At 39.8% G+C, this 15,697-nt stretch overlaps 1 protein-coding gene across 1 annotated transcript in view; it reads right to left on the bottom strand.

Annotated features, from left to right (window-relative positions):
* Window positions 1-15,697, bottom strand: part of foxp1b (forkhead box P1b) — a 155,559-nt gene that overhangs the window by 65,847 nt on the left and 74,015 nt on the right. Inside the window, 1 exon segment of the mRNA XM_030134624.1 lies at window positions 4,354-4,497. Within this exon segment, the coding sequence (XP_029990484.1) occupies window positions 4,354-4,497 (144 nt within the window).

The following is a 15,697-nucleotide window of genomic DNA, read 5'->3' on the forward strand; positions in this document are numbered from 1 at the left end:
GTTCAATGAAACATTTGGCTGAAAATATCATTGAGGAATAGTGAGTAGGGTTTCTTACTGAGAAACAAGGGTCAACGGATAAGTATAATATACCAAAAAACACAGAAACTATAATTACAGATGTTCTTTGAGCTACAAATTCTCCACTTTCAGATAAAACTAACCCAACGTCATTGAAATTACACAAATACTGTAACCACACACATTATTCTGTTATGTACTCTAAGTCATTTACACTCAATCTATATACAATAGCTGTAGTATTTCCACAGTATATGATGTTCACAGCACATCCACCTGTTTATATATATATATATATATATATATATATATATATATATATATACATATTGTTTTTTGACCATTGAAGTCTAATCTAATCTTATATGTCCATAGAACTGCCTTATCATGTACACACTGTAGATACTACATATTCTCCATATTGTACTGCTGGTTAGTGGCTAACTGCATTTTGTTGCTCGCAAATGTGTTATCACAATAAAGTTGTATCTAGTCTAATCTACTTAAGTTTTGTGTCATCATTATAAATAAAATTTGTCAAGTAATGGAATATTTTGAATACTGTATGTAACAGTGGGTCTAAAAGCCAAAAGATCCACCAACTCGATTTATCATCTGGTTTTGACGACAGCATTATTAAACTTTTTATGGTTGGGTTTAAGCACTGACATCTCAAGGATCAGGTTTAAGGAAATATTCCAGAGCTTGATTTAATACAGAGAAAGTCTGCAAACATATGAGGAAAAAATGACTCTGAGTGTATTGAACCAAACAATGTTCTTTTCCTAACCAGAACCAAAGCATTTTTATTGTCTAAACCTCAACAGCTACAGGAGGGAATGGTGGAAAAGTCCTGGATTTAGTAGCTACACCATCCATCCCAGTTGTCTAGTGCCTCTGAGGAAAGGCAAAAGAAGTTGCAGACCAATAGGAAATTATGTGAACTCAAAGCAAAAATGAACACATGCTGCATTATGTTTATTAAAAGAAACTTGATTTATGATTTAGTTGCATATAAGCATAATTTCTGTGAGACAGAGAAGGATTGCTAGTGCTTAAAATCATTATTTTCTGCATTTTATTTATTCTTTGCTCAGTTAAGTTGAATATGTCTGCACTGACACATGTAAAAACAACCTCAAACTTCAGCTACATCTGCTTAGCATATTCATTGTACAACTGCCATTTCTGCACCGGATCAATCAGGTGTGCACATTCTAATCAAAGCCGACCAAACAGACAGAAAACAGGCTGTCATTCACGGCAGGTCCACGCAGAGCGCCGGAGCTGGCCGCCGGCCATGCCTCACACTGCACCGGTGACATGAATAATGAAGGCCAATCTCGAGCACAAACCAGGATCAGAAAAAAAGCCTAATCTGGGCAAAACACTGATAGCACCGACACCATGTTGACACAACATCTTTAACCCAGCTGAACGCCACATAATCCCCTGTAGGAGGCTGATGCCTACCTAGGAGCCCGTGCAATGTGGTGTAGTTAACCAGCCGGGCTCGTGAGCAACGCCACAAACGAGCCTCATTTCCCCCTCCCCCTACGTTGGTGCTGGTGGACTATCAGCGAGGGTCCAACAGTGTTGTTCCTAATTACCTATTTCTCCACTCCTGATCCTGCGGCTGGCATAATTAGTTACCTGGGGCTGCAATCCAATTTGAAGTGATGACAAGAAAGTGATCCATGAAAAAGTAATAAGTTAAATCCAATTTCAGCCTGCCTCTAATTAAATGCACATGGAACTAATGAGTCAAACCCTACCATTTCACTGATAATGGTAATTAGCGGGGTGGGAGTTGCCGACTCTCGTCGTTGTGCCACTGTAGGTGTGAAGCGCAAAAGGTAAAAGCAGCATGGATTCTTTTAATTACACGTGTCATTCTGTCAATGTAATTTACTGGCTTTTTGACCAGTCAAGTATGTTTAGCTGCTTTCCAGCCTGTGTAGCAGCTGTTTGTGTATCCACTCTGATTAAAGCGCCTCTAGGCCGCCGAGTATACAGCGGAGGCATCTTCATCCAGAGGCTGGGGTGGGCGGTGTAGGGGTGAGGGGCTGCGGCGGGGGGGGGGCACCCCTGTTAGATATAAAACCAAAGAGCCATTTAATGCTGATCAAGGATTGTGAGGCTTGTTTGACTCATATTTTTTTCCCCTCGCTACTCCATGCGGGTCATTTTTTTCAGATGTTTCGTATATAGCGTGCTTCATTATTTTTGACTTGAATAAGAACGAATTGAAAAGTGAGTCACATCTCCAAATGAGTAAAAGTCTCTCCGCACATCTCCTCATGCCTAATGGGAAGACCGCTGAGATGAATGGAGCCTCGTCCGCAGATCAGGTGCTTTTATGGGGTGTCAGCTTACTACATAGCCTCATAATTGTTGGATCATGTCTTTTGATGACCCAGTCCGGCTCAACAGAGAATCATTATCCAGGCTGTATGATGGAGATAGTGAATGTTCTGCGTTAAGGGGGCTCCTCTAAGCATCGGTTTATCCTTAAAAGAGGAAGTGAGGTGAGGCTCAGACAGTTACCCTCTGTTTGTGAGAAAGACGGTGTGAGAAGAGAGAGAATTCTCACCAAAAGAAAAAAAAAAAACATAAGTGGAGGAGAGAAAAAAACAACAAAAACAAATGTAATACATGCTCCCACAGAGCGTCACACTGATGTTTATGTATGAATGGGAGGCTGTGTATGTACGTGGTTCAGCCTGTGTTTAATTAGCAGAATATGTAATTCAGAGATAAACAAACACTTGTCTGGACCTGTGGCTTTTCCATTATGGCAGTTTCAAACCAGTAAAATGTAACATACAACATTAGAGAGCAGGCAATTTATGGTGTTAGTTAGATACTACAGCGAGCCTGTGCTCTCTTCACAAGAACTGGGCAGGAGAGGGGAGGGGAGGGGAAGGGGGGGGTAGAAAGGGCCCGACTCTCTTTTCAATAGCTGAGTGACAGCTTGGCCAAGCTCTCTGTATACATTAATAAATTAGAATTTTAATTTTGTCTTTGTCTGCAGGAGATGGTCTAGTACTTCACTATGTACCAACAACTGGCTGTACGCTGGAATCTGCCGTTGTGGTCCCCTCTGTTGACCTCTGCAGCACAATTCCCTGCCAGGCTGTGGAAACTGTTTAGTTTGATCCTTTCAACTTATTTGAATCCTGACAAATATGCACACAACTGAAAGGTCATCACAGTCATATTTCATCCTCTGGAGCTATTCCGAAGACATCTGCACAACAAAGAGGCTTTTTCACAACCTGACATTAGACCTAGCTGCTACAATAGCTCATTAAAAAGGGCCCCCAATGGGATAGTAAGGGTATTAAATATTATATATATACACACATAGAGAACAGGGCCTCTGTATTAATTACCAAATATGCCCCGAAGTCGTTTGCAATTTCACACTGACACAAACAACCGCTCCTTGTTCAAACAAAGATATACATCTGTGAGGCAGCTGATACGCGTGATCTGAAATTAACGTAAATATTGCATCAGATATGCTGGTGCTTTTCATATTAGGGCTGAACTAGATGAAAAATATAAGAAGGGTGCTGTATTTTCTTTGCATCACAAAGCCACTCTAAATACTTCCCCTAACCCTCTTACTTTTGCAGCCCTGGCCCATCCTCTTGCTGTCTTTTTCCCAGCCCTCCACCTGGAGCTCCACACCTCATGTGGGCTGCTCTACAGCGCCCCCTGCTGTCAGTGGTACAGACCTGCCTCCTCCTTCCTTCTGCTGCATGAGTGTGTGTGTGTGTGTGTGTATATGTGTGTATGTGTGTGTGTATACAATGACGAAAGGCTAATATGGAAAGTGTGGAGCTTCCTCTGCCTGTGCAACGCAGCCCTCTCACTTCTGCCTTCCTTTTCATTTCCACTCTTACTCCAACTTTACTCCAGGCTGGACACCATCTAATCCCAAGCAGCAGGATGAGCTCATGTGACATAAACCAGCCACATGGAGGCTTTTCTAACACTTTGCCCTATATATTTTTTACAACAGCGCCCATTTCTGCTGCACAATTTAGAAGACACACAACAAGGTGTGTGTGTGTGCTAAATCACACATAATGCACAAGCATGCGTAACTGCAAATGTTGCACTGCCAATTTTAATTTCCTGTTTGTGAACTTGGCCTGGCGCTGAGCTTTCTCGCACACTGTGTTCTAGGCAAAGTTGCGCAAGTTCACTTCATTTTTTAAAAAACATTTGAGCAACTGCAAACTCAAATAAACAACCATCTGATAAATACAGGCTAATAAGTAAGCGGGGGCATGAGATGACATGACAACACATTGACCGTACCTGTAGACTTTGCTGCTTGTCATTGACTTTGGGGGATTTGCGACCAGAGTTTTGTTGAGACTGCAGTTGCTGCGACTGAGGTGTCTGCTGCTGCTGCTGCTGCTGTTGTTGTTGGAGGAGGATCTGCCGAGCCACTTGGAGAGCCTGATTGAGAGAAAAAACATGTAAGAATAAAAAAAAAAAAAATGCTGTATAGAAATGCTACAACAGATGCTGTATGCTAAAAGTCCCTGGAGAACACTTTGATGCCCATTATCAGGGCAGATGCATCCTTTTACAGCCACATTCCTTGGCCCTCTGAGCGATAACAAACAAACATCACAGGCTATCATTTCATACTCTGAGTGATAAATATAAGTCTGGCATAAACTATTGCTGAACGTACACACAATGAACAATGCTCACATGTCAAAATAATTTCACAGACAAAAGAAAAACTCAACAGCGACCATTCAGAATAAATATTTATCTGCTGATAAGTTGCAAAGAAAACACAAACTGTCAAAGAGGCTAATCAGCTCTTTTGATCCTCCGTTAGCTCAGTCTGACTCCCTTCTAGAGAGCAAATAAAAAGCTTTACGGCTGCTTCGAATATCTGTTAGAGGACACGGCCTTCTCAGTGGAAAACAAAATACAGTGCAGTCACATGTTTATTGCTCCAGCTACTCCCTTTTCCCTTACGATAAATAATCAAACATGCCATCCAGAGCAAACAAAGCTGGAGAGAGCCGGGGAAAAAAAACACAGCGGTCTTGAAAACGGTCAGCGATACCAAGAAAAGCAAGTGATGTGTTCCCACAGTGAGCTGGCCAGCCTCACACCTCCACCAGTAAACCATCTGGGTAAATAACTGGCCTCATTCTTTCCATGTTCCTCAGACGATTGCTCCCACAATTAAACAAACAGTCGAGGGCACATCCAGCTCATCTCGGATATACTGACAATGTATATCAGTGGAAGTATGTGAGAGGTTTACAAAGTTTAATGGTAAGTAGAGGAGAGGAAAAAGTCTGAACGTGTGAACATGTGAGTGAAACCTGTTGCAAAAGTAAGATATCTGAGGGTAAACGGAGCTCTGTGTGAAGGGATAAGGAGGTAGATGACTTTGAGATGTGATGTTATCGCCTAAAACCTCAATACTTTTGGATACAAAGGGAGAGACAGCGAGCGGTGGGACAGAACAGCTGTGTGACGGTCTACGTGGGTGTATGTGCTGACCCTCCCAAACACACGGCTGTCCCATGACATCATGAGGCATAAATATGACAGCAAGCTACAAAGAGGTCACACTCCTGGCATTTACACCACGCTTCAATTTAACGGACCTGAGTTCTCGGGCTTTCTGTCCGTCGCCGTCCTCTCCTCCTCTGAGCTCTGGTGTAAAAGATAAATGACTACGTAGCGGCAGATCTCATTCTGCATGCCTAATTTTCTTCCTCTTTGAAATTTGTGGAGGGGGGAACCCCCCGTAATCAGAAAGAAAGTGTATAAATCGAAACTAAGAACGATGTGAGCAAGAATCGCTCCCACGCCAGGGCAATATTTACGTCTTACATTTTTAGCATTTTGATTTTTATCTCTAGAAGATCTGATAATCTGGAAAAAAATTAGAAACAAAAACATTCTGAACTTAAACACATCTTTCAGTTTTTTGATGACTAAAACCAGAATGTTGTTCTAAAGTAGCCAAAAAAGTTCTATAGTTGCCCCAGTTATTTAGTTACTTTGCATTTTTTATTCAAATTGACTTTATTCTGTCTGTCTGTCTGTCTGTCTATCTATCTATCTTATATAAAAACAATAACACTACACAGTACTGTCCAAAAGTCTAAGGACACCTGGTTGAAATTATCATACATTTATATTTCTTATTCTCTTTTCTTGAGATAAAAAAAAAAAAAAACAGGAAATGTGTGCACAGCCTTATAAAGACACACAAAAAACTGAACTACATGAACTGTAAAATCACTATTTAGTGTGACCTTTGACCCCATGATAAGAAGCAGCACAAACAATTAGAAACATCTGACATGTTGAATGAAACCTGGTATAAAACAACAGAAAATTAATGCCATAAATCTAATATTGTCTGAACAAAAGGTGAAAGACATGTTAAATATGAAGGGAGGTCACACTAAATACAACCACTTTGGTTTATAGAAGCTGTTTTTACCCTGAAACTGTAGTTTTTTCCTGCTGTTCATACTTCACATATATCAGATTGGATCTAAATATACAGACTATTGCATATATATGGACATTAGAGCTTTACTAAACCAACAAACAGAATGTTGGACCCAGACTTTTACACAGGACTGTATATATAAAAGGTTTCCAAGTACATAAATGCGTGTCTTTAACACCTATGAGTCATTGAGTACTTTTTTTAAGTAACATTAGTGATCACTGATTTCTGTATCAGATAATCTAAAGTTTACTTGAACAACTTCACATTCTTACTTTAAGTGAAACACTGACAATTCATGCTGAAACACAAAAGAGAAAGAAAAAAAAATGTGACAAAATGTTTCACAACGCCCAAGGCGTGGTATTACGGGCACATTGAAGAGTAAACAAAGTTTACTGTTTTCTTTTCCTCTGTAGCTGATGACACATGCAGTGAAATGTGTGTGTGTCTGGGTTTACAGCCGAGGGTGTTGGAACAAAGAGAGTTGAGTCAACAGGATATGATAGGAAGTTTAGACAGTAATGGATGAAGAGATGCATTTCTGGGAAGTCTTCCCTTCACTGTCATCTTTACCATCAAAAAAGAATCGGGCAAGTCTGCTCAATGATCAGTTACAGCGTTCACACCACGAGAACGACACTTTAATAAGGTCAACTGTTAAAACTACAGAAGATTAATATTTATATAGTGATGTAATTCTGTGTACAGTCAGAGTAACTACATTATTCAGCCTGGTTTTGATGCATATATTCACAAAACACATGGAAGTAGACAATGTTTCTGCAGTTTTCAACACGTTCAAGCCTTTAACACCTTTCTAAAACCATAATGAACACAGTTTCAGCTCCATTTCATGCCCAACTGCGTGGTTTTGTTTGTTTGATTTAGACTTTGGCCAAACCAAATCGCACAGACGTCTTGTCTTTTCTGCAATCCTGTCTTTTTATGTCAAAATCAGGGGAAATAGTCTTTATTGCACAGAAATCAATGCAACCCCCCCCCCCCCAAGTCTAATGGACCCTACCTCATATCCTATACTGCCTGTATATATCATTGTATAGATATTTCTCTTGTCTGTAGTACAGAGTTGGCTTTTTGTATATTTTAGTATTTATTTGTATTTTTTGTATATTGATAATCCTTTTCAGTATAATTTTGTGTGATATTTTTATATAGTCTCTTTGCACTTTAAGTGTTTTTGGTGCTAAATAAGAAACAGAGCTGCTAAACTGATTTTTATTGTTCCTATAACAGTGACAATAAAGATCTATTCTATTCTATTCTATGTAGTGCTGTCAAACAATTACAAGTTTTAATCACATTAATCACGATTAAATATCATTCATTTTTAATCTATATTTATTGCGTTTCATTTTGCACAAGGAAACAGACTCAAGAAAGAAGGGAATATATATGCACTTAACATGTTTATTAAACACCTTCAACAGTTTCAACAAAACAACTGTAAACAACTGTTCCGTCTTGGGTTTTTTTGTCCTCATATTTCCATCCAGAGGGATCTTCCGTCTTTATTAGTTGGTTATGCTGCCTGTCACTACCGAATCAACTGCCCATTTGTTCATATGCGACGCTAACTCTTCTTGGACAAACTGCCCAAAATGCGTTGGCAGAGACGTTCAGAGTCATTCTGTGCTTCAGATGGGTTAATTGAATTAAAATTTTTAACCAGATCAATGATGATGATGGATTAATCTACGTTAACATGTAAATTTTGACAGCCCTAGTTAAAAAATAAGAGTAACATTGCCAAACATGATATTATGTCAAAAAATATATTCTATTCAATTGAAAATGTATGCTGTTTGTTGACATGTTGGCTAATTTGTCCAGTACTTTATACATAACCTCCACAGATGTCAAGAGAATAAAGGAACAGCTTTAAATGTTGATGGATTAATTCACGTTAATGCGTTAATTTTGACAGCCCTTATTCTATTCTATTCTATTCTATTCTATTCTATTCTATTCTATTCTATAAGTCTGAGACAAATTTCAGACATCTTAAGACTTTCAGACTTTTTTAAGGACCTGCACAAACCCTGTAATATTCCCTAACCACTGCTGTTTGAGCTCAAATTATTGCAGGTACTGTTTTGTCAACACTTTCCTAACAACAGGGCGGTTACATGACAGGATCATTCCGACTGCAATAAAGTAGAGGCGTACTGTATGTTGTTATGTTGTTAAAGTGGAGTCGCACAACAAGGACGGCACCGACTGGAACTGGAAAAATGAACATAGCCTCTTGCTATTCATGTCAACAGCTTCATCAAATTATTCTTCCAATTAAAGGAGGGGCGATAATTATGTGATCATGCACTTGAAAATATAGTCAGTGATCATCTTGACACAGGTAAATTAACTGAAATCACACTGCTGCTGGCAAAACGCTTTTACATGGACGGAAAGATAGTAGATGAGAAACGTTGTTGGTTTAAATAAAAAAAAAAAAAGAGAGAGAGAGAGAGATGATAATGAGACAAAAAGGCGATGTGTGCGGCGAAGCCTGCTCCATGCTGAGGAATGCTGCTGTCGTGTTTATATTTTAAAAAGGCCACTGACGCTGGCATGCCTTGGAGAGGCTTAATGCTGGGCTAAAATAACCTATTGTGAACTGTCACTGCGATGTTTACACAGCACCCACTCCTCTATTTCAGAGCCCGCTGCCCCTCCTGCTCCTCCTCCTCTGGAATTTATCTTCGTTTGATCTCCCCCCATTCAGAGGTACTGGACGCATGATAGGCATGCGAGTGTAAGAGCAGCTTCAGACAAATGTGATAAACTGAAAACTGATGACAGGCACAAGGCATCCGGAGCACGGAGGGAAGAGGACGGCACAACCACGTCCAAAATAAAGGAACACAGGAGTTTGAACCGACCACGGGGTATCTGCAGGTCCGAGGAAGATAAGTTTATGGTCAAGTTTTATACCATAAATACCAGTCCAACAGGCCTCATAGTTACTGTGTTGAACCAGTCTGAACCATCCACTGTCACAAATGCACTAAAAAGGACCAAAAAAATGTGCTAAAACACAAAAAAATATGCTAAAATACACAAAAAATGCACAAAAAAGACATCCAATACATAATCAGGTTTGATGAAGCAAAATTAATGACTTTTTAGGACATTTTTCAAAGGTGTCTGGTCAAATTTCAGACCTCCCATTCACATAAATACCAGTCCAACAGATCTCATAGTTATTGTGTTGAACCAGTCTGAAACATGTTTCAATCCACTGTTACATTTGCATTTGTCAAAAAATGCACAAAAATGGACAAAAAAATGTGCTAAAACACGCTAAAATATGCTAAAATACACAAAAAATGCACAAAAAATGACACCAAACACACATTCAGGTTTGATGAAGCAAAATTAATGACTTTTTAGGGCATTTTTCGAAGGTGTCTGGTCAAATTTCAGACCTTCTATTCACATAACTATCAGTCCAACAGGCCTCATGGTTATTGTGTTGAACCAGTCTGAACCATGTTTCAATCCACTGTTACATTTGCATTTGTCAAAAAATGCACAAAAAACGGACAAAAAAAATTTGCTAAAACACACTAAAATAGGTTAAAATACACAAAAAATGCACAAAAAATGACACCAAACAATCAGGTTTGATGAAGCAAAATAAATGACTTTTTAGGACATTTTTAAAAGGCGTCTGGTCAAATTTCAGACCTTCTATTCACATAAATACCAGTCCAACAGACCTCATAGTTATTGTGTTTTGTGTATTGTGAACCAGGCTAAACTGATTTAGTCTAACTTTATATTTCCATTTGTCCATGAGTAATGTTTGCACTACTGACATTCAAGCTGTTAAAGCTCATACCTGAACCCCTCCATCCATCAATGATTATTGGACTTCTTATACACCAACATGCACAAAAATTCACTAAAACAGTAAAAACAAAAGCACCAAAACATACAAAAACACACTAAAATGTGCTAAAATACTGCAAAAAACCCCACAAAGAATGCACTAAAATAGACTAAATATACAATTAGGTATCTGCAGGTTTGATGACGCTGAATTTCTGACTTTCTAAGACATTTTTCAAGGTATCTGTTGTCAAATGTCAGACCTTATGTTCGCGTAAGTAACAGTCCACCAGGCCTCATAGTTATTGTGTTGAACCAGTCTGAACCATGTTACAATCTGGTTACATTTCCATTTGTCTATGACTAATGTTTCTGCTACTGACGTTCAAGCTGCTAAAGGTCATACCTGAACCTCTCCACCCATCAATGACACCAACATGCACAAAAAACACTCAAATATGCACCAAAATATACAACAAATATACTAAAATACACATAAAATATGCTGAAGTACACTAAATGTGCTACAATACACAGACTACACAATCAGGCTATCTGCAGGTTTGATGACATGGACTTTCTGACTTTTTAAGACACTTTTCAAGGCGTCTTTGGTCAAATTTCAGACCTCAGATTCACATAAATACCAGTCCAAGAGGCCTCATAGTTATTGTACTGATCCAGTCTGAACCATGTTTCCCGCCGTTTCTCCATGACTAATGTTTCTGCTACTGAAACAAACCACAAACACCAGTAGGTTTGTAGTTTCAGCAAGATAATGATGACAAATTCCAATGTACATTTCTCAGTGTCGGTAAGAGGATAAAACTGAAATGCATACGAATATGAGAACAGTAAAAACCAGTAGCGATGTCTTGAACTCTTTGCAGATGATATGATATTATGAATGTTTTATATCAGGATTCAGTCAATGCATGTCAAACTTTTCTTATTATTTCACACTAAATCAGTTGTGTGTAGAAGCCACTTAGTTTACATTTTTCAGGTTATCTATAGGTTTGCTGAAGCCAAATTAAGGGCTTTTTAGGACATTTTTCAAGGCGTCATTGGTCAAATTTCAGACCTTCCATTCACATAAACAGTCCAACAGGCCTCATAGTTATTGCATTGAACCAGTCTGAACCATGAATGACTGTTGGAGGCTCCACTCATTCCCATATCTGTTAATGATGAACACTAATTACACATTTGACTAATTCTGTATAAACATTTACACAGAAAATATAGCAAATATCATGTATTGGGTCGGTGGGGATTTTGAACATGTATATGCTTGTTATGTAGAATTAATGATATATTTTACTGAACATGTCACATTTTCTTCAGTTTTGATTTAATAACCTTTGAATTTACTCTGAGCTTTTATTAACACCTACATGGTCCGCAAATGAAAAATAGGAAAATACCCAATTTTCACTGAGAAAGTGCAAAATACAGAGGATAATATTACAATAAATGGTGATTAATCTCTTGGTAATGGTTAAATGGACGTCACCACAAAATGTAATTCTCAGGCTTTATGGGTTAAGGATTAATTATCAATTTTGAGGGTAATTAAGGCCTTAATTTAGGACAAATTTATGACTTTTTAAGGATTTGTGGACACCATGTGATTAGACACAAAGAAAATGTTCCGAGGGTAAGTGAATGCTGCAGGTTGCACTGAAAAGACTGTAAATAGTGCAGATATGATCTAAAAGTGTTAATAGTGGAACCAATTTGTAATAAGTTAAAGTTTGAGCAGAAAATAGTTGTTTGACTTTAAAAACGTCATGTTCTGTATTTGCATATTAAACAGTAGTCCTGTTAATGCTGTTTGGGAGGCAGCTTGTTACAGTCTGCAAAACAACTGCAGAGATAAACGCCTACACACACAGCGTACATACATTCAAGTGTGTATCTACGCACACAAACACACACATTGTTCCATACATATACACAGAGAGTGAACCCTCCAGGTGCTTTTGATTAGAAAACACCCTCCAGTCATGACAAGGCTTTATCAGCTAAAACGACCGTGCAGTTCGCTATCCTTGTCATCCGCAATCCTCTTTTATTTTCTCCATTTTAAATGTGTTCAAAGTTCACACCCTCTTCCCTCTGTTAACGCAACTTCCTCAATAAACAACAGGCGTTTTATCTGCATCTACTTTCACACCATATTAGTGAATAGAGGCAGGAGCGTCTCTTATGTCCCTAGGCTATCAAGCTGTGATAAGGGAACTGCTAAGCACTGGATGTCTTTATGTGCAGTCTGCACATGTGGATTATTTACAGGCTTTGGGGTTTCCTGCTGCTAAAGCCAGCTCTGGGTGCCTTACAAATCCCAGCTCAGAGCATTGCCACAGTCAAGTCTGCTCTCTGCTGAATCCGTCACTGCACCTATTCCCCCTATGAGGAAAAAACTACACATATCTTACATATGTTTTGATTTTTTTCCCTTTTATGCAACTTAAATGAATCATAATACCGGTCACAGAGTCTTATTTCAACTAAGAAGCCAAAAAATCCAACAGAATGTATTAGCTTGACTTATATGTGACAGGCACGTGTCACTGATATCACATACTGTAAATGACAGGCAAACAGAAAGGGAATGTGATAAAAGGCCCAGAGAAAATAGACATGATGTGGTTAACTGAAGGAAACACATTCATGGAGGAGTCATTTAGGGTGTCTCAGACAGGGAAAAATGACGGGGGCCGGCGTTGTTTGTTCAGGCCCATCAACAGAGAGACCTCTGCTGTTCCACAAACGTCCGGCTCCTTTTTCCACAGCCGGGGAAGACCTTGAACGTGAAATGGTTTCAAGCAGATTGCTTCTAATTGCTAGAAGATGTGCGAGCAGGTGTAACCGGATCCCTGCGGCCACTCAGAGAAAAGGAGAAGGAACGAGATGTGCATCTGTTTGTGCGTCTCCACCGGTGTGTACGAGGGTGAGCGCGTGTGCACGAGCTTCGATGTATTTACTCAGCAGCCACGTTTCGCCAGTCTTTATTAGGCAGGAGAGTGTGGCTCAGAGACAGCCAGCAACAACACGACTAATAGGTTAGCTCTTAATGTAGTCCTGCTCAGAAGACACGGGGCCTTCTGGCTTCGCGCCGCAGCCTCAGCGGGGCTTCGACACCAACGGCCTAAATGTCAAGGTTATCTGCTTGACTTTCTGACTGATCGCATGTCTCAACCTACCTGACATTTATCACTTCTGCTGTTTCCTTTTCAAAGACAAGGGCCTTTGCTCCTCAGTGGTAGATTAACCAGGTTCTTTTCCAACCAGCTCCTTCCAACTGGAACCTGCTCTTTTCACCGATGTAATGGAGCAGGTAACTCAGCAGTGATCCACTTACATAAATTAAACTGACTACTGTCGCCAGCTGTTAAAAAATTGGAGAAGCTTGGGGAATAACTGGTCCTATGTTCACTATATGACCATACCAGACATCGTATTAGCGGGCTGTTGACTATGCAAACACTTAGTAATAGAATTCACTTTGAATACTTGCCATTTTAATTGAAATGCATATAATTTTCTATATTTTGGTGGGGGGTGATTTTTAAACATGTAAGCGGATAAGCTTCGAGGATCATGTCTATTTATATTAATTGCATTTTTTTCTCTTTCCCTCAGTAATACAGACGTTTATCTGCAATGCAAAGCAGGAAAAGTCTGGTTTCCCAGTAAGTATATAATTAATGCCATTTCCAAAAAGCCACTCCACATGGAAAACAGGCCCTGATGCTCAAACCTTGCACATTATAGGGTCCTCGCAACAACACTCTCCAGTCTGTGTTTAGATTTCCAAACTAATTCATGTAGAATACATAAATAAATCAACGTTTTATACCCACTTCAAACCATTAGATTCCCTTCCTTCCCTGCACTTTTCAGCTAATCTATTAATATTTATGACAACACTAAACATTTCAAATATCCACGTTTAAACAATAAGGCAATGCGTGCACTTACGTAAGACAAAATCTGACTTCAATAAAAACCCCCGTTTTGTTTGTCCAACGTCCCCCCTCCTCCCGCAACCCCCTCCTCTCTTCCCATAACAGGTAATGCAGTGCCCTGACAAATGTTTTTTGGAGGAAAAAAAATGAGTGTAAGGAAAACAAGACGAAAGCAAAGTTATTAACTGTGAGTGGAGATAGAAGAGAGGGGGCTGTGAAGCAGGACTGATGATGGAGGGAGTGGAGTGAAGAGGGAAAAAAGAAGGGGGGACGGGTAGATTGAGGAGGAGAATAGGAGTGCGAAACAGAGAGGAGACAGAGATAAAAGAATGAAAACGAGATAGAAAGAGGGAAATGTAACAGAGGGGAGGTGGAGGTTGCGGGAGGTGCAGAGGGGAGGGTAAACAGTGCCCCAACCAGGCAGTTCGGGCGCTCGGAGCCTGGTACAGAAGGGTCACCCCCCCCCTTCTTTCCCCACCCAACCCGGCGAGGTCAGCTCAGCTATGCAGGCTTGACAGCTTCCGTTTGCTGTGTGCTCGCCGTTTGTTTGGATTCCCCAGCCTTGCTTAGCCAGCAGCTTAACAACAGATGGCTAAAGAAGGCCGCTATTCAGAGTGGTCTGGATCAGAAAATCACACCAAGGAAAGTACACAAGCTGCAAACAAAACACACAGACATACTGCAAGCACACATGCAAATGACATGGATTGTCAGAGTTGCACATGCAGCAAATGGCACCAGAGCAAATAAGGCTTTGCTTGTTGCAAACATTTAATATCCTTGCCTTAAAAAAAAAAAAAAAAAGCATGCAAACACAGCGGGGAAATGCATGAAGGGACACAGGCAACAGCAAGTACACATGCAAGACGTCTTATTATGCCAAACAACTTCCTGGGATGATTCAATAACCAAGCAGATCTCAGTGAAAGCATTTCCGCCCCCTGCCATTATTAAACGAATACTGTGTTTATTACAGCTTTAGTGTGGTGTAAACTCATAAACACCCTCCCAGAGTACAAGAGGAGCTGTCAACTAAATATTGTTTCTCTCATGAGTCGCTCTTCCACCTCAATTACGCCTTTCAACTTCACAGGCTCAGTATGATAAAGTGGCAGTAAAAATCATTCACATTAATACACCATTGTGCATCTGCTGCTAAAGGTAATTAAAGAAGTAAATGACTCATAAGAATAGACATATTAGCCACAAAATGAAAGGCAACTGGGCTGCCTCATGAAAATATGTACCATTAAGATACTGCATTTTCATATTGGGGTAATCAGCTCCACTAGCCTGATGCTGATTTAATCCACTCCAGTGGAAAGTCTAT

The sequence above is a fragment of the Sphaeramia orbicularis genome, chromosome 5, assembly GCF_902148855.1.
Source record: "Sphaeramia orbicularis chromosome 5, fSphaOr1.1, whole genome shotgun sequence".
Lineage (NCBI taxonomy): Eukaryota > Metazoa > Chordata > Actinopteri > Kurtiformes > Apogonidae > Sphaeramia > Sphaeramia orbicularis.